General features: G+C 58.8%; 1 protein-coding gene across 1 annotated transcript in view; it reads left to right on the top strand.

Moving 5' to 3' along the window:
• Positions 1 to 3,430: 3,430 nt before the first annotated feature.
• Positions 3,431 to 24,162, top strand: part of DPP6 (dipeptidyl peptidase like 6) — a gene marked incomplete at both ends in the record, with an annotated part of 400,205 nt that continues 379,473 nt past the window's right edge. The window contains one exon of the mRNA XM_084230872.1: positions 3,431 to 3,490. Coding sequence (XP_084086998.1) covers positions 3,431 to 3,490 — 60 coding nt within the window. The remainder of the gene's footprint in view (positions 3,491 to 24,162) is intronic.

The raw sequence follows: 24,162 nt of genomic DNA on the forward strand, positions 1-24,162 counted from the left end.
AGGGAAACCCGTGGTCCTGAATGCAGGCCTGATGGCGGCACCTGCAGTGGGTACACCTGGGCTGAGAGACTGAGTTTATAAGGGTGGCATCACGGGGACGCCAGCAGAAGCCAAGAACGAATGGAAGTCGAGAAAAGAAGAAGGGACCCCCCAGAGAACGCCAGAGAGCCCAGACAGAGTGAAGATTTGCTGGGGGCTGGGGAGGCCTGCTAGCTTCCCGGCCCCCCAGGGCCCCTGCCTGCCATGTACCTGGTAATCCCAATAAAAGCCTGAAAACCCACCCAGGTCTCCAGGACTCTCTCCTCCTTTACCCCAACTGCATGGGATCCCAGAAAACCTGCTCAGTGTCCACTCCTGACCTTACAGCATCCTAACTGGCTGAACAAAAACTTCACGGTAAAAGTCTATTTATCACAATCCTCACTATCCAATATGTCACGTTAGAGTTTCAACAGCAGATGTCAAGGTAGGACGGAGAGCATGGTAAGACAGACCCAGAATAAAGCAAGCGTCAGAGCCAGATTCAAATTTCACACCGATTTGGGGATTATAGGATAGGAAAATTAAAATAACTTTAATTAAATTTTAAGGGCTCTAATGGAGGGAGTAAATAGCACGTAAGAATAGATGGGTGATGGAAGCAAGTGACACGGAAGGAATGAAAGGAAAATGCTAGAGATTTTCCTGACAGAAGCAACGATTGTTTAATTTCACTGACAGAAACAAAGAAAGCCTTCAACAGTCTCGTCAGCAGGCGGGATAAGACTGAGGTAAAGCCAGCAGCTTAAAGATAGAATAGAAACCACTTCAAACGCGTAGTAGGTGTGCAACTGGAGTATCAGAATGAGAAGAAAGAAAGTAGCAGAAGAAATATTTGAAGAAACCGGGGAAGAATTTTTGAAAAGCAATGACAGACACCAAACCACAAGTCCAGGAAACACAGGAACACCAAGGAGGATAAACACCCAACGAAAACATATGTTCACACGCACACAGTGCAGACACAGGTGCTCACAGCAGCTGGATTTGTAGCAGTCAGACACTGGGATCGATGCGTGTGGTCACTAGCAAGAGAACGGCTGATGGGTCCCCGCGAGAAGGTCAAAAGGAAGGAGCTCCGAGCACGCACAGGCCCCATGGATCTCGTAAACGCTGCGCTCAGTGAGGGGGTTCAGGGTGGGGGGTTTCATTTACATGAAATTCTAAAATAGAATAAATTCTAAAATAATAAAATAACTACCTGCCTATAGTGATAAACAGTTGTTGCTCCTGGGGACTTCACCAGGAGGAGGAAAGACTGCATTTTGAGGTGAACAAATGCATGTACAAAAGCGTGTGACGGTCAGCACGGCTCTGTGCCTTCACGATATGTAAACCACACCTCGATTTATCAGATGTGATGGAAAAGATCAGAAAATCGAGTGAAATCCGGTATCAGCCGTGTGGGAATCTTCAGGAATCATGCCATTGAGAAAAAAAAAAATTGTCGTCAAAGTCAAAAGTCTTTCATGCAAAAGACAAAAGCAATTGGACAATAAGAGCATCTTGTCATTTTCTTTGCAAACTTCTCAGACTGGGTTGCAGGAGCTGTATTTCCTAGAGCAGAGGCCACGCGAAGGTCCTGCTACGGCGGTCTGGGCTCACCCCGCATGCTGACATTTTCATCAAGGTTCATCTTTTATTTTTCTTCTTTTTATTTTATATATTTTTTACAACATTTTTGTACAGTGCATGCATTTCCACCTCAGTTATCTGAGTGAAACTCTGAGTGAAACCACCCATCCACCAAGGGGTCCTGTTTTTTTCCCGGGAGGGTGCTTCCAGGTCTGGAGGGGAGAGGAGACGCGCGCGGCACCGCCCAGGTGAACACACACCTGCAGGCACCAGGCCACGGGCCAGCAGACCTGGGAGTGAGCCTGCGGTTCCGCCCAGCGGCCCCCACGGTGAGGCTCCCTGGGCCTCCGTGGAGATGTGGAGATTTTGGAGCCTCGGTTCCCTCACCTGCAAATAGCACTGCCACATCCACCCCGGGCCTCCCGGACACCCGGGAGGGTTGCCCTGCGGGAGTGCCCATCCGCCCGCGGGCGCCACACCCAAGACGCAGAAGCCCGTGGGTGAGTCTGAACTCTCCACCGCCGAGGCCCGCACACGTCATGACTTTTTCCCATCTGGGGATCCCCCGCGGGGTGTGTGGGTGTGACAGAAGTGACCACGGGCATCAGGAGCCACCGGGGAAGAGGAATCTTCCTTACTCTTCAGGGAGCGAGGCAGGGACAGTCCGCGAGCCCATGGGTTTGAGGAGCGCGCGCCAGCGGCCCACGGGCGAGGCTCCCTTCCTGGGGTGCAGGGTGAGGCTCCCTTCCTGGGGTGCAGGGTGAGGCTCCCTTCCTGGGGTGCAGGCGAGGCCGAGGCCGACAGGGGGTTTCCCTCCCCAGGCAGAGCGGCCTGACCCCAGCTCTCTCACCGGCTGAGTCTGGAGGCAGCGCGGCCGTGTCTGTCTGCACCCGCTTCTCACAGGGCGCCCGTCAGACCCGGGGCGCTTCCAGGAGCACCCCCGCTTTCCAGCTCCGCTCTGCTCTCCTTGGTTCCCAAGGGTGAAACTTCCACCTGCACCCGAGGCTGCCCAGTTCCATCGTGACGGGGAGGGGGAAGGTCAGGAAAAGCACAAGGCTGGGGAGACGCAAATATTTCCACTGCAGAGAGCGGGGCGCACCGCCCTCCCCAAGTACCAGGGCGTCCAGTGCGGGACCCCCGGGCCGCCGGCACCTTGCGGGCGGGGCTGGGGGGCGCTCTGCGGGGCTGGCCGGGCCCCCGCTCCCTCCTCGCTTCGCCGGAGCCGCGCGCCGCAGCGCCTCGGTGCCACCGCCCGCCCCACAGCCCCGGCGGATTCGGCGCGGAGCGCGCGGGGCTGCGGGGAGCGCGGCGGCCCCGGAGTGGCCTCTCCTGGACCCCCGCGCGGTGGGCGGGGCGGGCCTCCCCGACTGCGGCTCGGAGCGCGCGGAGGGACGCGCAGGAGCGGGGCGCGAACCCGGGGCGTGGGGGCGTTGGCGCGGTCCGGAGCTCTCGCGCGCCCTGGGCCCGGGAAGCCGGGCTCCCGCCCCCCGCCCGCCGCGGCTGCGGCCCCGCGGCCCCTCCGGATCCGCCCGCCCGCCCGGCTGGACCGCTGCCCGGAGGCTGCGCTGGGCAGCGCGCCCTGGGAGCCGCGGCGCCGGCCGGGCTCCCGCGGGTCCCGAGCTGCGCCGCCTCCTCGCCGCGGGCCGCGGGCTTCGGGTCCCCGGGCCGGAGCCCCCAGAAGCTGCCGCCCCGGACCCTGCGGCGCGGCTCGGCCACGCGGGGAGGAAGCCCGCCCGCCGCCCGCCGCCCCAGCCGCGCCCCGCGCCCCGCGCCCGCGAAGTTCGGAGGCAGAGCCCGCGCCCCGACCGCCCCGGACATGAACCAGACGGCGGGAGCCTCCAACAACGTCCGCTGCCCCCCGGGGAAGGGCCACAAGGTAGGCGCGGGCCGCGGGTCTGCGGGGCGGCTGCGCGCGGGGATCCCGCCTCCCCAGCCCGCGCCCGCGGGGCTCCCGGGGCCCCTGGATCCCGGGCTGGCAGGTCGCGGCCGTGGGAACCGGGGTGCTGACCCCCCAGGCCGGGCCGGCCGCCGGGAGACCCTGGAAGGGCCCCGCGGGCTGGACGCGCGGCCGCTGTTGGCCCTGCTGGCCGGGTCGCCAGAGGGCAGAGGTCGAAGGTCACCGGCGGGCCCCCACCCCCACCCCCCACCCCCAGCCCCAGCGGTGACCGGGCGCGCCAGGTGCAGCAGATGCCGGGCTCGGAGCGGGGCGCGGTGGGTGTCGCCCCCACGTGCTTCATTAACTTCGGGCCCAGCTGTGCCTGGTTATTCCCGGGGATTCCTGCGCCCCAGGCCAGAGGGGCTGAGGAGCCCCCCGCCCGCCTTGAGGCCGCGGGGGCCGGGCTCCTGCGCTGGGGGCGCCCCAAGCCTGGCGGTGGCCACGCGCCCGGCGCCCGTCTGGGCTCCCTCGGGGTGTCCGTGTTGGCTGGAAATGCCGCTCCCGGCTGCGGGGCGCCCCCAGCGCGCGTGGACGGATGTGGACCTGGAAGCGTTTCAGGAGATTCTGTTATTAAAAACACCACTTTGCGCGGCCGATTCTCTGGGTCGGGGGCGCCTCTGCGGCTGGTCCTGGCCTGTTTGTGCGGAGCCGCAGATGCAGGGGGGGGCCTGCTGCCCCGCGGGGGACCGCCCAGAACGGGGACTTGTGGGGGGCTGCTTGTGGGGCTTGGGGTTCCTAATGACACGGGGCTCGCGTGGTGCATAAGGGACGCGGGGTCTGGGAGTTACTGAAGATGAGGCTCCGCTCGGGGTGCCTGTATTCCCGCCCACACCGGTGGTGTCTGGCCCCGGGGTGACCGTGGGAGCCGGGGGTCCTGTCCGACTCTGTCCCCTCACCTGTCAGTGGAGTAGCCCCTCTTCAGGGGGGCTTTACTGAATGGCCGCGAGAGATGTCTTTTTAATATGCAGTAGCTGGTGTTATAAGGTTTTAAATTAAAACCGATGAGGCGTCACACACACCGGGGTGTCGTGCCCCCCCGGGGGCGCAGGCTGCTCCGTCACTGGGTTATCAAGCGCCTCGGGCTCTGGCGGTCGGGGGGCTTCTCCCCAGAGTCGGTGGGTGTTGCTGACGCCAGAGCAACTTTCTGGGGAGATCCTGAGCTCGGCAGCCGTGCAGGCAGCGGGGGGCCCTGCCTGTCTCACGGGGTCCGGCCATGCCCTGGCGGCTGCAGGCAGCTGGTGACTCCGAGGCCGCTCCGGCCCCCTCGGAGGACGGGGCAGGTGGAGACACTGACCCACACTCCAGGGCGTGGCTTTCGTGCCCGGGGCCGCCCCTGGGTCTGCCGTGGGGCTGTCACCAGGCACCTGCGGGAAGAACAGAGACTCCAGTTCCCTTTCTCAGAGAAGCACCCGCCCGGGCTGGGTTCCGCCCCGGGAGCCGGGGTCTCCAGGCTGCTCGGAGAGAGAGAACGGTGTGGAGATGGACTTGGCAGGAGACGTGGTGTCAGAGTGTCGGGGCGCGGGCACAGGGACCAGGGTCGGGGCCAACCTTGGGAAAGGCTGGGCAGACCCCAGGAGATCTGCTTACAAGACACGTGGGTGAAACCTCTCACCCCCCGCACCTCTGGCCTGTACCCCAGTTCTAATAAATCTTTTAAAACAACAAAAGAAGACACTTGGGTAAGACAGAAAACTCAGCCGTGCCCGCCGGCTTCCCTGGAGAGCTGAAATGTGTGTTTCTATTGCGGTGCTGTTGGCGGGAGACCCCGCGGGGGACCTGAGGCTCTGGGGGTGTCTCAGTGTCCCCCCTCGCTTCACTTGTGTCCTGATTGCTGTGGCCAGGACTGGAGGCAGCAGATGGTCACGGTCTCCTCCTGCGCAGGCGCCTCTTGGCGGCCCTCTCTGTCTTCCTCTCGCTGGCCGCTCAGGGTGACTCACCTCTAGCTGCAGCCTCGGATGTCGCGGGGCTGAGGGTCACCAGGGCGGCCGCCCACTGTCACCCGGGTGGCCAGGACCCGCTGCTCCTGGGAATTCAGCTCCAGAACGGACCGTGATCAGAGTGGGAACTTGAAACAGGCCCTGTGGGTGCTGCAGTCGCGCCCACACCCGTCTGGCCCGGTTCACCCAGCGCCCGGTCTGCAGCCAGGGGAGACCCGGGGGGCCTGCTGGCAGCGGGACCCACCTGTGGACCCTGGCAGCGCGCCAGGGCCGTGTCCGTAGCGCAGACTCTCGCCCACTCTGGGGCGAGGCTTTCTGGAAAGTCGCTGTGAATTACTTTCCACCTGTTTCGTTTAAATGTGCCCACGGGGCGCTGTGCGTGCGACAGGCTTGCGGGCGACGCCTGCGAGGGCTGACGGGACGGGCACGTAGCAGATTTCCCCTCCGTGTCCGCCGCGTTCTCCACAGCCCTGTCATCCGCGTGGGTTTCCCTCTGGGGTGCCCAGGGCTATATTTTGGGATCAGATCACTCAACATTTAAACATTTAGTGAACATTCAAATTTTGCTTTTGTCAGTTTCTATGCCATCGAACGAGGCTTCATCGGACCCCACAGCACCCTGACAGACGGGGGAGTCGTGGTTTTGTCATTGACAGAAAAATATTTATTTTTCACTGTCTGTGGGAGCTCCTGAGAGCAGAGGCGCTGGTGGCCAGGCCTCTGGCTGGTACAGAATGGACTTTTCACCTCCCGTGTATTCCAGAATTTTCCTGATGTGTTGTCTTTAATTTTTCCCTCAAGTTTCTTTCCCGGTTCCGAGCCCATCTCACCGGCCCTCCCCGTTTCTTCACTGTGCTGGGAACGCGGAGGCCGGTCCGGAGAGTGGCAGCCTCGTGGGTGAGTGTCCCCGGTGGTGCCACGTCTGTTCCCTTGCCAGGTTTCCCATGCCAGCCCCATGTAGAGGAAAATCAACTTTTCTCTTTAAAATATTTTATTTACCAATAAGCTGGCTACCACATTTTGTGTTTTGATTTTTTGGTGCCACTTTTATAAGCCAAGAATTCTAAGTCCTTTTTGGCGAGGGCGGTGCCTCCTGCTCGGGCCTCGGCGTCGGAGTCCACTGTGCCCGGCCCAGGCGGCACAGGCGGGCGGGTGCTCTGACCGTGTCCGCATTTTCCATCGGCGGACACCATTTTGGCTCCGGAGCGCGGGTGGGGGAGCCAGTCGCTGGGCGTCCTGTGATCTCCCTTTGCTTTTATCCCCATGGGATGTTTCTTCTGGCTACAGACTTCGGGGCCGGCGGGTTTGGAGTGAGGGTCGGGCCTCCACGCGCAGCCCCCTGCCCTGCTGAGCGGAGGACCCGCCCCGGTGGGAGCCGCTCTTCTGAGCCCCCGAGGGCCTCCGTCCCCTGGGCTTCGCCACCACGGCGCCCGGCAGCTGGCACTCACGTGTCCGGCCAGGAGGGCTCCGCGGTCTTTCCAGCCGCTGTTTGCCCTGCTGAGCGGAGGACCCGCCCCGGTGGGAGCCGCTCTTCTGAGCCCCCGAGGGCCTCCGTCCCCTGGGCTTCGCCACCACGGCGCCCGGCAGCTGGCACTCACGTGTCCGGCCAGATGGGCTCCGCGGTCTTTCCAGCCGCTGTTTGGAGTTCTGTGTTGCTCAGCTCTGCTGTCCCGGTGTTACCTGCTGGGGGCAGCGGCTCACGTCCAGGTGCTTCCTGTCATCCTGTGGGGCTGTCCAGGTCTGCCCACATCTGTCCTCCTCCGTCAGGTGGTCCCCACGACCCCGCCCTCTCGCGGTGCCCTTCCTGCTCCTCCATTTTATTTCTGAATGTTCCCCGATGCTTGCGTGTCCAAGCTGCTGCGCCGAGCTGCCTTTTCATTCATCGCGGACACCAACGGCCTGGGAAGGAGCCGCTCCAAGCTCCTTCTCTTCTGACTCCAGTGTCTGGGGCCTGGGCAGCGCTGGCCCTGGGTCTGGGCAGGGTCACGCTGGGCTGCTGCCATCTCGAGCCCAGGTGAGCCTCACGCCGGGCACTCTGAGTGGACACGGCCTTGGTGGCTCCTGCCCGGGAGGGCCACGCTGGCTGCGTTCTGCCCTCCTGGCCACATCCAGGCCGCCACGTCCCAGTATGTGTGTGACTCGGGGGCAGCCAGAGGTCTGAACAGCATTTCTGAGCAGAAACCTGGCTCCCCCCCGCTCTCCGGCTGCGCAGCCACAGGCGCCCAGCCCCTGCTCGCAGCCCCCTCGGTGCAGCGACCCTCTGCTTGGAGTTTTGCAGACACAGCTGCCGCCTGCCTGGTAGCTGCTTTGTCTCCAGGGGCTCTTGGCCACTACTGGGGCCCCATCTCTATTTCCCTTCAGCCCATTCTACCTACAGCTTCAGAATCGGTGCTTTTGGGGGCCCAGCCTGCTGTGGCCTCCGGTTCCTGAGCTAACTCGGCACCTTGCTGGGCTCACCCTCCACTCGCTTTTCTGACTCTCTGGCGCAGGACAGGTGATCCTCCGCGCTCCAGCCTGGCCCCAGCCCCAGGATGGGCGGCCTCCTGTCCGTCGCTGTCCGGGCCTCCTCCTTCCTGACCATGCAGGGCAGGGTCGGGAGCACAGCCCCCCAGGGCTGGCCTGTGGCTGGGGGGACTCTCTGTCACACCTCAGGGACAGTGCCCCCACTTCTCTCTCGGCTTGACCCCCTAGGACCCCGGCTCTGGTCTCTGCCGCAGCTGCTCCTGCAGCTCTGATGGTCCTGGCCATGAGGTCGGTCGCCTTTAGTGGGGACCTGGCTCCTCCGGCAGAGACACCGCCCCCCTCTCCCCCCCCCCCACGTATTAGTTCAAACTGGACCTCGCAGCAGGTCCATTTTATTCAAATTCATTTTGTAAAGTGAGATCCAAGAAAATGCAGCGAGTTCAAAGAGAGCTGGACTCTCGTCCTCACCGGTGCTGGGCTGTGGCACAGCCTGTGACCCTGAGCCGTTCCCCGTTTATCTCCTCCGGGGGGCACAGGCACCGGGGCTGTGTTGGTGCTGGGTGCTTGGGCATCGTGCAGGCCAGCGAGCCCCCCCAGGACACCCCGCTTCTGTTTACAGCCGGCCAGTCCCAGGCCGCCTGGCCCGCCGGCTCTGGAGCTAAGAGGGGGTTCACTCGCGTGGGGGTGATTTCTGAAATAAGTACCAGGGAAACCCACAGATATCAAAAAATGTAAATTCTTTTTGCTACCCAGAGTCTAAATCATCCTGAGGAATTTTAGAAAGTTTAATGTAAAACATAAAGCATAAATTTCCTTAATGACTTCCAGGATATTAGTGAAAATCCATGTTATTTTCATTTTATATTTCATTGATTTTCAAAATTTCAGTTGTCCTCATTTTCTCAGTAAAAGACATAAAATGAATATAAGCTTCACGCAAAAGTTAAATTTCCAGGCATGGGGGCAGGGAGTGAGCAGCCATTGTTTTTCTGGTTTAACTCGTTGGATATTTTTTTTTTGGTAAGTTGAACACTTTCCTCCAAGCCGACGTTTTAATTTTCTCCCATGTTGTACCTAACGAAGAAACAAGACTGACCAGTTTTATAGACCCCCCCACTGTGATGCTATTTTTAATTGAGGATCTAAAAATCTGCATTTAGCCAGCAGACCTGGGAGAGTACCTGGGCTCGCCAGCCCTCTCCGGAGTCCTCGGCGGAGATGTTCTGCCTGCCTCCCCCATCGGATGTCGTACCTGTGCTCCTTCAGTGTCTGCGTCTTCCTTTTTTAAATGAAAATCTGGACTGCAACGGCAAGAGCTCCTCGGACATGGAGGCATTGCTACATAATTGCAGGTTGTGTCTGCCAGGATGCAGACATGCGGAACCAGGTCGTGCTGTCACTTCATTTCTCATAAAGTAGAGAATCGAAGATGCTCTGAGTCCTGGTTTAAAAAGTCTTGGGCCTCCCCTGGTGGCGCAGCGGTTGAGCGCTGGGCTGTGAAGCTGCCCGCAGCCTCTGCAGCGCCAGTGCAATCCCTGGCCTCTGGCAAGGGTCCCACATGGCGCGCAGACCTCTCCTGCCGCCCGCTGCTCCCCTCAGCAGTGTCCTTCGGTCCTTCTGCCTGCTCTGCTCCCCGCTCTGGCTCTGGTGGATTCTCTCGCCCTCCCGCACTTCTGACTGTGCCCAGTGCTTGTATAAATAATAAATAAATCTTAAAACAAAATAAATAAAAAGTAAAAAGTCTTACATGTGCGAGCTCCGATAAGGGCGAACTCCTTGATGGCTTCCTGAGGTGGAGGGGAAAGAGGGAGGAGGAGCCTCAGCGAAGTAACGCCCTGGACAAGGCATTGTGGGCTGGATCCCAAAGGCCACTTTCCAGTAAAATATGCTTCATGCCATTCTTAGCAAGTGGGAGTCATTCACACTTTAGTATAAAAACCATGGCCTCCAGCACGCCCTTTGAGAAGGGATGCCTGACAGTTGTGAGGTGCATCTTTTCAGGGACTCAACTGCTGTTCTCATACTTATATTAACTAAGTCAATAGTTTGTGCCTTACCCGTCCCCCAAAGATGATAATTTCCTCTTTTGCTCTTGAAACATATCTTAAAAATCCTGGAAAGCCGTATTTCACAGCGGGGGTGAAATGCTCATTTGAATGCACAGAGGAGGAGTTTGGGCATCTGCGTGGATGAGCCTGTGGGATGCCGCGGCCAGGACGAGGGACTCACGCACCCTTGGGAAAGATCCCACTCTGTGACCTCGCTCTCTCCTGGCCGTTCCCCCCCACCCCAAGGCCCACGACCTCTTTTCCGGCACTATGTTTCACTTTCCATTTTCTGACATTTTATTGGAACAGGTCATTGAAGTATGTCTGCTCTTCCCGGCAGCTCCTGCCCAGGATCACTGTCAGGGGTTTCTCCCTGTTTTCCCCGGCCCAGGGTGTGTTCACTGTGCCGTGGCGTGTGGCTGGTTTCACGTGGCCAGTGTTGGTGACGCCTCGGGCTGCTGGGCGGGCCCTGTGCGGGCCTCTGAGCGACCACCTGCTGTTCCCTGCCCAGACACCCAGGTGAGGGATGGCTGGGTCATCCCGAAGGCGTGTGCTCTGCTCTTGAAGACCTTTCCAACCTGCTCTCCAGAGGGGCTTGGAACAGGACGTTCCTAGCAGCAGTGTCTGAGGATCCCACGTCCTCCAAACCCAACCCACAAAATAGTCTTCAGGACTCCTTACTCAGCGGCAGCATCATTTTGTCATTTATTTGAGTTTTCCCAATGGCTAATGAGCTTTTTTTTTTTTTTTTTTGTTAATGTTACTTCTCATTTTATTTCCTAGTTACACAAATTACTTGGGAGTTACACTTATGCAATCTTGGACTACTTTTTCTGCTTCATATGACATGATCATTTCTCCATGTCACTTGAGTTCTGTAAGCAAATGCTTCATTGAGTAGATAGATGTATTGACCAATGGCTTTATTACTCATTATTTAGTCCTTCCAGTGTTTCATTTATATTTAATTTAATTTGATTATTTTTAGTGGCGCACCCTGTTTTATATCCTTGTTAGTATTTTGGCAGTGAGGACATCTCCCCGCTGGAGGGGTCAGCACCGCTCCCAGCACCCGAGCACCACAGTCCACGGTGCTCCCTGCCATGGCCTCTCCTCTGATGGGGGTAGGACTATGCCTTTGACTGGACACACCGTTAGATTAGGACTGCATGTGGGCCCACCACGGAGTGCCATGGGCTGATCCAGGGCTGGACACAGCTCAGGACCCCAGGCCGAGGCTGACCTATTCCCTCAGACTCTGATTTGAGCCGAGAGGCTCAGAGACCGAGATTGGGGATGCTGCATGCCAGCCCCAGAGGCTGATGCCCGGGATGACCTCCAGGAGAAAGGCATGGACAATATGGACCCCAGAAATGAGGGGCCCCTGAAAGTGGGGGACACGGCTCACATGCAGACTTTTTGGTTATGCTCCGTGGGTCTGTCTCCCTGCCCTTTGGATGCTGGTGGAGCGCGGGCGGCCCAGCCACTGGGGACACAGTGCAACAGTTACTCAGAAAATGAACACTGCCTTGTCATAAGACCCAGGGGCCCCATGACTGGGTATGTACCCAAGAGAAGCACATGCATGTCCACACACCCACCTGCACCCGGGTATTCACGGTGGCGTTATCTAGAGTCATAAATGCTGGAAACCATCTCCAAGCTCGTCGGAGGGAGTGGATGAGCTCTGCCTTCACATGCACATGGCCGGGAGAGGGGTGGGGGAGCCCCTCGGTGCAGAGAGAGGCCCTGCTGACCCCGGTGCCCAAGTGAGTCTCAAACAGCGATGCTGAGTGAAAGAAGCCACCGGAACTGTCCTTTCAATTCTATCACATTCTGAGAACAGCAAAATCAGGGACAAAGAGCAAGTCTTGTAGTTGAGATGCCTTTTTCCTATAGAAGGAACCAGGGTCCGTGGGAGAAGTGGAAGATTCTAGGGCTGAGGCAGGGAAATTTCGGGACCAGCATGGAGCGTCTTTTGTGCCCAGGAGTACGAGAGCACCCCCAAAGATGAAGGCGTGTTGGAAGGGCAGGAGGCAACACAGAAAACCCCATCAGAACACCCCAGTGATCGCTGCGGGCAGCAGATCCACCACCCAGTACCAAAACTAGCGGGAAGAGTTTCCAGAGAAATAAATAAGGGATTTGCATGTCTGCCGAGCCCAGATTTCCCTTGGGGTATTTATTAATTACAAAGGAAAAGGAAATCACTTTGCAGTGAGAAGCGTGGCTGCACCTTAACTGAGCAGCAGAGTGAGTATCACCGTTTACAGGATGGATCAGCCCCCCGCCTGCCGCGGGGAGACGCGGCCAGAGCGAGACCTCGGTCTGATCCATGGAAACGCCGGGGACCGTCCACACACCACTGGCCAGGTCTCTGCAAGTGTGTGTGGGCCCAGGACAGGGCCCTTGGGGACCGAGGACGTGATGACCCCGGGCAGGAAGGCCGTGGGCGCGACAGCCAGACACGTTTTTAGGTAACGGTACTGGAGCCGCGTTCATTCTGGACTTGGCTTTCATGCTCCCGGGGTACAGGACCCCGGTGTTCGGGGAGGCAGGGAGAGGGGGAGTAATTCTCTCCTGGATTTGTGACCTTCTGTAAGCCCAACATTATCTGACGGAGTTTATTTTTTATTTTTTTTAAATATTTATTTATACAAGAACCGGAGTACAGGCTGGATGCGCTGGAGGGTGAGAGGACTCCCCAGAGCCAGAGCGGGGAGCAGAACAGGCAGACTGACGAAATCCACTGCTGAGGGGAGCAGCGGGGAGGCAGGAGAGGTCTGCTGCGCCAGGTGGGATTCTTGCCAGCCTTCCGGCATCGAACCCGCGCTGCAGAGGCTGCGGACAGCTTCACAGCACGGCGCTCAGCCGCCTGCGCCCCCAGGGCGGCCCCTACCTACAGAGTTTCAAAGCCGGGAGCTGGGGCATTGCAGAGAGGTGTGCAGAAGGAAGGCAGACGCTGGTTGTCATTTAAAAGAGAGCACAGAGAGGTGGGAACATCCTGCAAACAGGACGGATGCTGAGAGGAGCCTGCCACGCAGTGAAGGGGACAGACCGGGCAGCGCTGGCCTTGCAGCGCTGGCCGGATGAGGAAGTGGCCCCGCGTCAGCTGTGGGTCCTGGGGTCCAGCTAAGCCAGTCCTCTGGAGAGTGACTGTGCATGTGACGGCGCAGAGCTGGGAGCCGCTCCGGGACTGGACTCTAAAAAAGAGCAAATCCAGTCTGCCCACACCGCTGGCCACACCATCTTTTCCTCTCCAGAGAGCCGGCTGATCCCCACCCCGGGGGCCAGGGCGAGGCTGTCCAGCGCCTGCAGGCCTCTGCGGGTGAGGCGGCCGAGGCCTCGGGAGTGGGCTCCGAGGACCACTGGGAGGGAGCCCCGAGACCCCGGACAGGGGCGGGAGCGCCGGCGCGGGGGCGCGGGCCGAGGTCCGGGAGGCGTGGAGACGGTCCCGGCGGGACAGCCCGGAGGCCGCTGCCGGCTCTGGCTTCCCTGCCCGGAGGCAGCGGACACGCGGGCCTGGACCGGCTTTTCCCGGCGGATCCCACCCCACCTGCTCCCGGCCTGGGACCGGACACCGGACACAGGGAGCCCCCGCGGGTGGGCCTGGCCTGGCCTGGGCGCGGGCACATCCCCGGCGGCCTCAGCAGAGCCCGGGGCGCCTCGGGCGGGCCCTCGCCGCCCTGCAGAGTCGGGGCTCCGGGCGCGGGCTTTGCCCAGCGCGCCACGCGAGAGCCGGGCGCGCCCGCCTGGCCCGGGGCACGTGGGGGGCCGTGGTGAGGGCGGCGCTGGAGCGGGAGCTCCCAGGCGGGGCTGCCCACCTTGCCCTGCAGAGGCACCACCCCCCGGCGGGCATGCGGGGTGGTGGGGCCCCCCCGACCGTCTGCGCGCCCTGCTGCGCCCTCCGACTGGAGCCCGCCGCAGGGGCGCTGGCTGCTCGGGGTCCACCTGTGCCCACGCCGGCTGGGGAGACCGGGGCACGGGGCTCGGCGCCGCAGGTTCTCCGCCTTTTCCTCCCACACCTGGTCCAGGGGTGCAGCCCCTCCTCGGAGGCGGGGCCGCGGTCAGTGCCCGGGGGACCCCCGCTGGGCCGCACCCTGGGGCGCCCGCTCCGAGCGCCCTTCTGCCGTGAGATGTCGGTGCAGCGCCAGCCTCGGACCTCGACGGGCACGACCTGCTGTCCTCACGGGGACACGCCTGGGCCGGGCAGTGTAGACCGGGTCCGCGTAGATCGGGTCTGCAGAGACGCCCCGACTGCTGGGCCAGGCCCGGCCTCCTGGTGTGTCCGCTGCTGGGGTCGGAGGGGGCCGGGCGTGGGTGCCCCTCGTGCCCCATTCCCAGGCTGAGCACCCCTGGGTGAGTGTGAGCAGGAGGACGCGCAGCGGACGGGGGTGTTGCTCGTCCTTCCCCTGGAAATTTAATGGCCAGCGAGGGAGGCCGGGGCTCAGGAGGCAGATGAGGGGCTTCCCAGGCCTCACAGCGCTCCGTGGCCTGCTCCTGACCACAGCGCTGCAGGTGCGGGTAGATGTGCCGTCAGGGGTTGCCAATAATGCGGCCTCGTGTGATCCAGCTGTTTGGCAAATCCCAATTCATCAATCCGGAAGCAGAAACCAGGGCGTCCTGTGCTTGGCCTAACTGTGATTGTGGAGGTGGGGGTCCTGGATTTGCAATAACTCGCGCGTGACATCGTGAGGGATGTTCATTCCCAGGCCGCGGCCCCGGCTCGTTTATACTGAGCCCGTGTTGAGCTCCTCATCTTTCTCCCGGTCGAGAGGCAGCGACTGTTTGACAGGTGGATAGTTGATAATCCTGAATGTTTCAGTTCTTGTCTTCGCGGAGAATTAGTTTGAGGTGATATATTGTGATTAAAATGGCTTCATTTCAGATGAGGCTATGCCTGACGACTTCCATTTCACATCGCACACACCCGGGGAGTTCGAGGCGCTGGGGCTCTGAAGACCGAGCTCTGGAATTGATGGGGCTCGGGATGCTGATGGTGAGCTCCGGGGCCTGGAACGAGCCAGCGCTGTTATTAATAGGCCTCCCCCAAGCACCTCCGGCTTGTTTTTTTCTGAAATGCTGCATTTCACAGGGAACAGGCAGGTGCAGAGTGGAGGGAAGTAGATGTAAATGCTGTTCCTGTTTGCTAGATTGGAGTAACACCACTTTGTCATCCATTATTTCACACCACCTGGGCCTTCCAGGGGGCGCCTCACGGTCAGCCCTCGCCAGGCACTCGCGTCATGGCCCGCGTGGCCTGCTCGCAGCCGCTGCTGTCAGGCCTCTGAGGACAGGGATTCTGGTCGCGGCTTAGGTTCAATTCACACAGAAACGTGACGCGTTTGTTTCCTGGAAATCCTCTCCTGGCACCTTAGCTGAGACCAAGGGGGTGCTGCGGTGGCAACCAGCGCTTGGGAGGAAGTCGAGGCGTCCATGGGGATGGCCCTTTCAGAAGCCCCGTCCCTGGTGCGCCCAGGCGAGTTGTGCCTGCGAGTCGTGACCAGGCGTGTCCTGGTTTAGTTGCAGTACCTGTCTCGGCGCTTTGTAAGTGTCCCGCACAGATTAGTGTTAGGTCCTAAGTCAGCTGCGTCTCAGATTCAACCTAATAAAGAACACACCTTGTCCCCTTTACGGCCTTTTTTATTTTTTTTAATAAATGATCTTTTTTTTTTTTTTAAAGATTTATTTATTATGCATACAAGAGCAGGGGTACAGAAGCCAGGGGTGTGGGAGGGGGGCATGAGAGGAGTCACCAGAGACAGAGTGGGGAACAGAACAGGCAGACTGACTGAAACCCACTGCTGAGGGGAGCAGCGGGCGAGGCAGGAGAGGTCTGCAGTGCCATGTGGGTAGCTCCCTGACCGGGGATCAAACTTGTGCTACAGAGGCTGCGGACAGCTTCATAGTTTGTGTCTTAACCCCTGCGCCACCAGGGACCCTTTACGACCTTAACAAACCATAGTAAAGTTACCTGCATGCTTCATTTCTAAAAATCAACATGGTCATCTGTGGCCTATAGGAAAAACAAATCGAAGGCTATTAATACGTGTTCTCGATGAGAATGGCCTGGCACAGCCACTCCTGACTCATAATGAAACAGATGTTTGTCTCTACTGTGGCGAATAGGTTGGATTTAACCAAAATGAGCCAATCGCCGCTGGCTTGACAAAAAGCACTGAAAGTAAAAGGCACAGGTACAGATGTTAGCTGCAGAGAAAGCAAAGCTCTGACAGATAATAAGTGAGAATTGTTTGTTTTGCTGAGACAAGGAAGAAAATAACCTTAATTGAGGTGGAGAGGACACACCTCGAAAATTATGAACCGTTGATGGGGAAATAATGAGGAAGTGTTTCTGCAAAGGAGCTGGGACTTATTTACAAGTGTCACGTCAACACAATTGCCTTTGTTGTGACATGGGGTGGAAGGTGAGAACTGTCAGGGAGTAATTCTAGTAAGAAATTCTAGTAAGAGCCAGGTGTGAATCAGTTCTCTAGATCTTGGAGGCAACAGACACTTTTCTTCAAAGGCCAACAGAAACAAATACATCTATACAGAGTCTAGAGAGAATTGCCGCGTAGACTTTTGGGATTTTGGCTGAGTAGTTTGGAGAAAAATAACAGCTCACCACAAAACCACTAACTTTAGTAGGTCAGTTTCGTAAAAAACGTTTCTGTCATCGTGCTATGTATTTTTAAAATATGTGTGTGCTGGCAGTAATAGGGACTATTTTTAGAAATCGCCTGAATGAATGAAATCCACCACTGACGACTCATCAGGGTATTGGTTTGGGGTCTCCCCAAGGACGTCACCTCCTCGCTCAGCTCTTTCCCACTGAATGTGACCTTGGGGATTCTGTGACCCCAGGGAAGACGTGTGGGATGAGTCACTTCAGCCCTCCAAGCGCCGCTCATGCAGGCAAGCGCTCTCATCCACGCTGGTCCGCTCTCAAATATTTGTCCTTCTGTGTAAGTTCTTGTAAGACATGTCCAGCATGGCTGTGCAGCTGCCTGGGTCTGGCCAGACGGTTCCCCACGTGCCCTTACACACAACAGCAGCCTGTTCCCCGGCTCTCGAGGCTGGCAGTCGGGGCTGGCATTCCTGTCTGGCGGGGCTTGTCCCCCCACCATGATGCGTCCGTGACCCCCCGGCAGGGGTCCAGGGAGCCTGGGGGCTGTGGTGGGGCGCCTGCCGCATTCCCGAGGCCCCTGCAGGACTGTTTGCTTCCGATAGTTGTGGGAAGACGCTTTCAACCTGGGGCCACTTTCAATTAAATTCTGCGATTTTGTTCTGTAAAAACCCCCTCTGAGTGCCAAGCCCCCCGCCCGACAGGCCCCCCCACCCCGTCTGGGTCTCCCGTCCCTCAGGGCCGAGGTGCCCTCACCTCTCTGCTTCGTCCTGAGGCTCCTCTCTTGAGAGAGGGCGGGGGGACTCCACCCTCAGTGATGCCCTCAGCCCAGGACTAGGAGACCCCCAAGGAGACCCCACCTTCAGCGCTCACTTCCCCCCGAGTGCTTCCTTTCTCTTCCTGTTGGGGTCCTGAGAATTTTTCCTATATTCTTGGCAGTCCAGATCTGCACTTTTCTCCAGTCATGAGGAGAATGTGTGTTCTGTGTCCGTGTCGGCCAAGGACAGGCTTTGGAGCAGCCGAGCGGGGACCTCCAGGCCGGTCTCTCCACCCGCCGGTCCCACTCGGGGGTCCTTTCCAGCCTCCGCAGACCCCAGCCTGGCCTGAGGGCGGCAGGTGCACAGCCACAGGGCGAGGGGCGCTGGGGGCTGGCAAGGCTGGTCGCGTGACCGCTGCACGGGGCAGCCCTGGGGCCACGGCGGGAAGGGCCGCCCCGCCGGCACCGTCAGTCAGGCTCGCTGAGGAGTGACCCACGTGGCGACAGGGGCTTCGGCGCGCTCTTGGGCAAGAAGGACAGAGAAGGAAGGCGGGCAGGAGGGCGGGCCGAGGCGGAAGGAAGGAAGCGGCCGCGTTGGCTGTTCTGGAAGGGGCGGGAGCCAGGCCCTCCCCGGAAGAAGGCGCCGGAACCAGCCCGCTGGCACCACGCTTTACCGCAGGTCGTCCTGCTCTCCGCTCCCCCAGATGTCCCCCCACTTCCCAGAGTTCTCCCAGGTCACTTTATTTTCAAAATGCTGCTGTCGGGGCGGAGGGCACTGACCCGGGGCGCAGAGAGTGCGCGTGGCGGCAGCGGCGGGCCAGGGCGTCTGGGCAGGAGACGGAGCGGTTGGGCTGGGGCTCAGGGAGCTTGGGCAGGAGCAGGCAGGTTGGGGAGCACGGAGTCCAGGCCCTTGAGCCCCCGGGGCCGGTGCCTCCTCTGCCCCCAGCACGGAGGCCCGGGAGCAGCTGGAGGCTGGACACACTGGTGGGACCCCCCGGGCCACGGTTCAGGGCTCCTGTGCCTACTGGGGAGGGGGTGGGGGGCGGTTCTTCTCGGGGGTCCTCCTGGGCTTTATTGGGGAGCTTCGTTGTTGAAACAGCAACACCTCCTCAGTTATTGGCGATGGCTTATGTCCAACAGCTCCACTAGGGACAAGAGGGGGTTTCTGTCTCGGGTGTAGGCAGCGGCGTTCCTCCGCCCCCGTAGTCTAGACGTGAGGGCAGAGGCCCCGATCTCCTTATCTGCCTGTCGGGGGCCTCCCGCTTCACTGTCGGGCCTGGCCGGGGTCAGGCGGGCACAGCCCGGCAGTGGTTTCTCCCCTTCCGTCTTGCTGAGGCGCGAGCTCCGCTCCCGACGCGGGAGGAGAGAAGTGTTGGGCGGCTGCCAGAAAGCTCCTCGGAGAGTGAACTTCAGGGTAGGCTGAGCCCCTCCTGGCCTTTGACCCCCGGGCCATCCAGCTGGGACCCTGCGCTGACCCCCATACCTTGCCCACCGGACTTGCCCTTTAAAACCCTGCGGGTCTTTATTCCAGCCCCAGCGCTGCGCCCGCCACGAGGCCCCTGGAGCCCCCTCCGGAGACACCCGTGTTTTCTCTTCCCTGCACTGTCCCGCGCTCACGCCTCGCTCCGCCTCCCTGGCGGCGGCTGCTGCCCGGCCTTCCTAGGCGCAGGCCCCACTCGGGGCGCTGGGAGGCGGGGGCAGGTGTGTGTCCCCATTCCAGAGCTGAGCCGAGTCCTGCGGGATGGGCATGAGGGTGCACAGGAAACACTAGGAAATAGACAGGGTTACTCGGTGAGAACTGTGAACTAAACTTCCTCCAACTAAGATACTGAAGTCTAAATCCTAACCAACGCTCATTTGTACTCCACTGGGATTTTTAAGGCTGGTTTTGTGATGATAGAGTGGCGGGAAATTGGCCCAATAGTCCACAAACAATAGCTATAAATGCACCTACGACTCGCAAGGAGCTCTGTCCCCATCACCCAAGATGCTCGTCTTAGGCGGAATTATTCTATTAGACTGTGGTTTCAGTGCACAGTCAGGCCGCCCTGGTGGTGCAAGGGGTTAAGACACAACCTATGAAGCTAACCACAGCCTCTGCAGCACGAGTTCCATCCCCGGCCAGGGAGCTACCCACACGGCGCAGCAGACCTCTCCTGTCTCCCCGCTGCTCCCCTCAGCAGTGGGTTTCAGTGGATCCGCCTGTTCTGTTCCCCGCTCTGTCCCTGGTGAATCCTCTCACCCCCCTGCACCTCTGGCCTGTACCCCAGCTCTTGTGTGCATAAATAAATAACTCTTAAAAAAATATATATATATACACACACACACACACAGTCAACTTGTGCCTCACCCAGCCCCAGAACTGAACAACACTCCAAATTGGGGTCTTGCTTCACTTGCCCTGAGGGTTCCCCAGGACTGACTGTCTCTCCACACACACCTCCACCCCCGCCGCCCCAGCCAGGATAAAGCAGCCCAGGATGAAATGCCCACCTGGACAGATGGCCGCTACTGATGAGCTGGGATGCTGGACCATGGGTTGCTGAGATATAGAGCACCAGCCGCAGAGGGAGGCAGGTGCTGGCCTGCCCTGCCCCCGGGCACACCTGCCAGGCTCAGCGGGTGCTCGGCAGTCTCAGTCTCGGGACACGGGACATTTCGTCTGAACGGTGGCATCTCACTAGGCTGCTTTGTGGCTTCCCAAACACCCTGTTAAGTACAAAAATATCTTGGTGGGGGATAACACCTCAATGAGCTGCTGGGCTGAGACAGCCCCCCCCGAGCAGAGTGCAGGGCACAGCCAGGGCGGCTTATCCGCTCAGAGGTTTCCGCGGTGCGGCATCCTGTTTCTTTGGGCCTCTGCCAGCGGGGCAGGGGCTGGGGGGGGCGGGGTGCTCCTCCCTCCAGAAGCTGCCTCTGGGTGCTGTGAGGAAATAGGCAACATGGGCCACAAGGGGCCTGTCTGACGTCCGATCCGCCTCTGACAGAGACACTGGAGCGGCTGCTCGGGGCACAGGGCCTGTCCACTGAGATAAAGCCCCCCTCCCTTCACAGCCCGCCCCCCGCCCCGCCAGCCTGCAGCTCTGCGTGGGGCCTGGCGTGTCACAGGTGAGGACAGCTTGCAGCACCAGTTGGCGCTGGGGCCCGTTGGCTTGTGGTTGTGGCTTTGAGTGAGAGCCAGGGCCGGGAGCGGCTGCCCTCCGGAAGCAGTTGTGGTCACGGGCAGGTTTAGCATGAAGCCAGGCGTGACCGGAGGCCTCCCGGGTCTGTCGTTCCTGCCCCAAGCGCACGGACCTCGCTGATCCCTCCCGGTGCTCCCCGCTCTCCGCCGGCCGCGTCTCTCCTCCCGCGCTGCGTCCCGCCTCCTCAGCAGTGCTCACAGAGGAGCAGCGGGTATTGATTCCTTCTGTCTTCTTGGAGGAAACTGTTCGGGTTTTCCTGGTCCCCTCTCCTGATTCAATTTGATTTTCTGGTGGTGTTGATTCTTCCTAGAGCTCTGTTCCTCTTTCCAAAGCGCGGCCAGGGAGGGAGGCTCTGCTGACAGGACCGTGCTGTGCCGTCGCCGGGCCTGAGCAGCTGCAATAGGTTCTGGACACTTGGCGGCTCCTGTTCTGTCCAGATTTCTTACCCAGTCCACTCGCAATCGCCTTGAAATTCTGCAAGGCTGAGGGTGTGTCTGGTGTCTGGGAGGACCCTAACCTTGCTAGGTGCAGGAAATGCGCTAACTCACAGGGGCGGGTGGAGATGGGAAAGTCTTTGGGTGGTGAGCTAGGACGCACCTAAGTATTAAGCTGGGAAAAGTAACTGTTGAGACCCTCAAAAATGTGTTTGTCAGAACAAATGGGCCACGGCTGTCTTGTTCTTGGGTTTTTGTAAAAACAAGAAGAAACTCCCAGGACGACCTGCCTAGCGTCCAGGCTGGGAGCCCTGGGCTGGCTTCAGAGTAACCTCACAAGGAAGCAAGAAGAGGAGAACCCCCTGGCTTCCGTGACCTGCTTGCACACCACCAGCGCCCTGGAGCTCACCGGCCTGCAGTGCATTTCAGCAAAGCCTCGCGCAAGTACTCAATATGCCGCAACTAAGAAGACCAGGGAAATAAAGGGGAAAAACCCTCCGGGCCTCCCTAAGGACAGTGGTCAGGGACAGGAGCCATGAAGGCCGGAAATGCAGGAACCCTGGGCCAGAACCCTGGGCCAGAAACCTGGTGAGGATGGGTTTTAGGTCAAAATGGTCGTGGCTTCCACTGCCAGGGTTGGCCTTTCTGAGATAGACGCCCAAAGCTTCCGGTGTGTCGCAGCGGGAGAGCAGACACATCACCCAGGAACTGAGTCTCCCTGGGTCTCCCTGCAGACCATCCTGAAAGCCCCGCCTCTTCACGCTTGGCTGGCGTGGCCCGTGGTGTGGCCCTGGGAGTGGCGCTCGCCCCAGCCGGCTCTCCCAAGCACTGCTCGTGAGCCTGCGTGTTCTGGTGAAGGATATTGATGGTCACAAGCGAAGACATATTAAGAGGCTATCGCACGTTAGCAGACTAAGGAACAGCCAACTTTTTTCTCAGTGCCATTTATTATATAAATTAATATTCTCATCACAGATCATACCTCAAATCTAGTTCCAGACAGATTTAAGTAGCTAAATAGAAAAAAAGGATAATATTGTAGCACAAAAAGTAAGACAACAGAGATAAATAATTACCTGTTATCTCAAAAAAGAAAAACATTCTCAGAATAGAAGCAATAAAATGATCACAAGGAAAAACATTCTGAGATTTTTATTGTCTAGTAAATAGATACATACATTTAAGATATGTAGCAGAATAAAAAGGAAAATAAGGCTCGGGTAAAATATTTGCAACCAACTCCATAAGTTAATATATTTAACATATTAAAAGATCAAACACATTCACTAGAATAATTGGGCAAAATGCATCATCAAGATGTTTGAAAAAATAGAAACAAATTTGAGCTCATTAATAATTATAACTGTGTCATTTATTATACTGAAAAGATGAAGGAACCAATTCTACCCATAAATATTGATGACAGAATGCAAATTATGATATATTCACATAATATGTATGGTCCTGTATGGTGGGCAGAACTTTTTTTTTAATAAATTTATTTTATTTTATTTATTTTATTTATTTATGCAATAGCCGGGGTACAGGCCAGAGGCTCAGGAGGGTGAGAGGATTCATCAGAGACAGAGTGGGGAACAGAACAGGCAGACAGACCGAAAGCACTGCTGAGGGGAGCAGCAGGCGAGACAGGAGAGGTCTGCTGTGCCACGTGGGTAGCTCCCTGACCCGCCAGGAATCGAACCTGCGCTGCAGAGGCTGCAGAAAGCTTCACAGTGCTGTGCTCAACCCACTGCGCCACTGGGGAGGCCCAGGACTGAACTTATATAATTAATCCTCTCTCTTCTCTCAAAGCTTGACACACGGGTTCAGAGGGGATGGCAAATTCCTATAAGACAAAGAAGATGGGGCCGTGTTAATCAGTGTGTGGGGTCACAGCTCCGGAGATGATTTCAGCAACTGAAACCCACGGGTTCGGGATGAGCTTCACCCCCAGCCCTCAGGGGTGTCGAGTGGCTACAAATCGAGTGACAGCTTTGTACAAGGATACCGGGCCTTCCTGCCAGGCCACCTCCCTGTTCCCCACCTGCCGGCGGGGAGGGCCCCCCAGAGGCGGCTGCTCTGCAGAGTGGGGAGGATGGATATTCAGTGGGTGACACTCCTGCTCCTTCACCCACATAAACAAAGTCCAGGGTATAAAAGATGTGAGCAGGGAAATCAAAGCTGCAGCTTTTTGAAAAGACATTGACAAGTACCCTGATGACCCCGCTTGGTCTGAGACCAGACCCAGACCTTCCAGACCTCATGCCCCAAATGCCCATCGGAGCACTGAGTGCAGAGATAGCGCCAGACTCATCTTCCAGCAGCGGGAACAGCCACACCCTGGGGCAGGTTCTCAAAACCATACACCCCAAACTCGCCTCCAGGACATCTGAAGGGCTCCCACAGAACAGCAGGTGGAAGACAAGCATGTTAAATGTAAAACATAAAAGTATGTATTTAGGTAAATATAAAAATGAAAGAAAAAGTGGTTACCGGAGGGGAGGGGGTAACCCGGGAGGCGGAAGCCTCGCTGGGGCCTGCGGCGGGTGCACGTGTGGGCCCCGGTGCCACGCCTGAGACTCACCCCCCGCAGGCGCTGTTGCTGCTGTTAGAAATCTTCACAAACAAACAAAGAGCAAGAGATACCATCCAGCACCTCGAGCAGAGAAAGCGCAAATGGCCAATAAATATGCCTCAAAATCTCATGATTAGGAAAATACAAATTAAAACTAAAGGCGACATCCTGCCTCGCCCATGGTGAGCAGCAACTTGCGGCTCGTGATGTGTGGGGCAGGGGGACCGTCCGTGGCAGAGGTCAGACAGGACTGGCACCAGGGCGCCCCGCCAGCTCCAGCCGGTGTAGACGGAGATGCTATAGCCGCGTCGCCCAGGAAGCAGAAAACGGGGACAGAGCTTGATGCTTTGGTGGGAGGTGGACGCGGCAGCTGCCGTGTCACACGGATGGGCGCCGCGTGGCCAGCAGAGGCCGCGAGGATTCCGGGACGGACCTCACCCGCACCGTCGCGGGCAAGCGCCGGGTGCAGGACCTGCTGCTGCTCTGCGGGGGGCAGGGGTGTCCGGAGCCCCACGGGCCGTGGGCGCCGCCGCGCATCTGCCCACAGGGTAACGCCGGCCTGGACGGGCAGCCAGCCCCGGGGGGCGG

Source organism: Talpa europaea, assembly GCF_964194135.1.
Source record: "Talpa europaea genome assembly, chromosome: 3".
In the NCBI taxonomy this organism is placed as follows: Eukaryota; Metazoa; Chordata; class Mammalia; order Eulipotyphla; family Talpidae; genus Talpa; species Talpa europaea.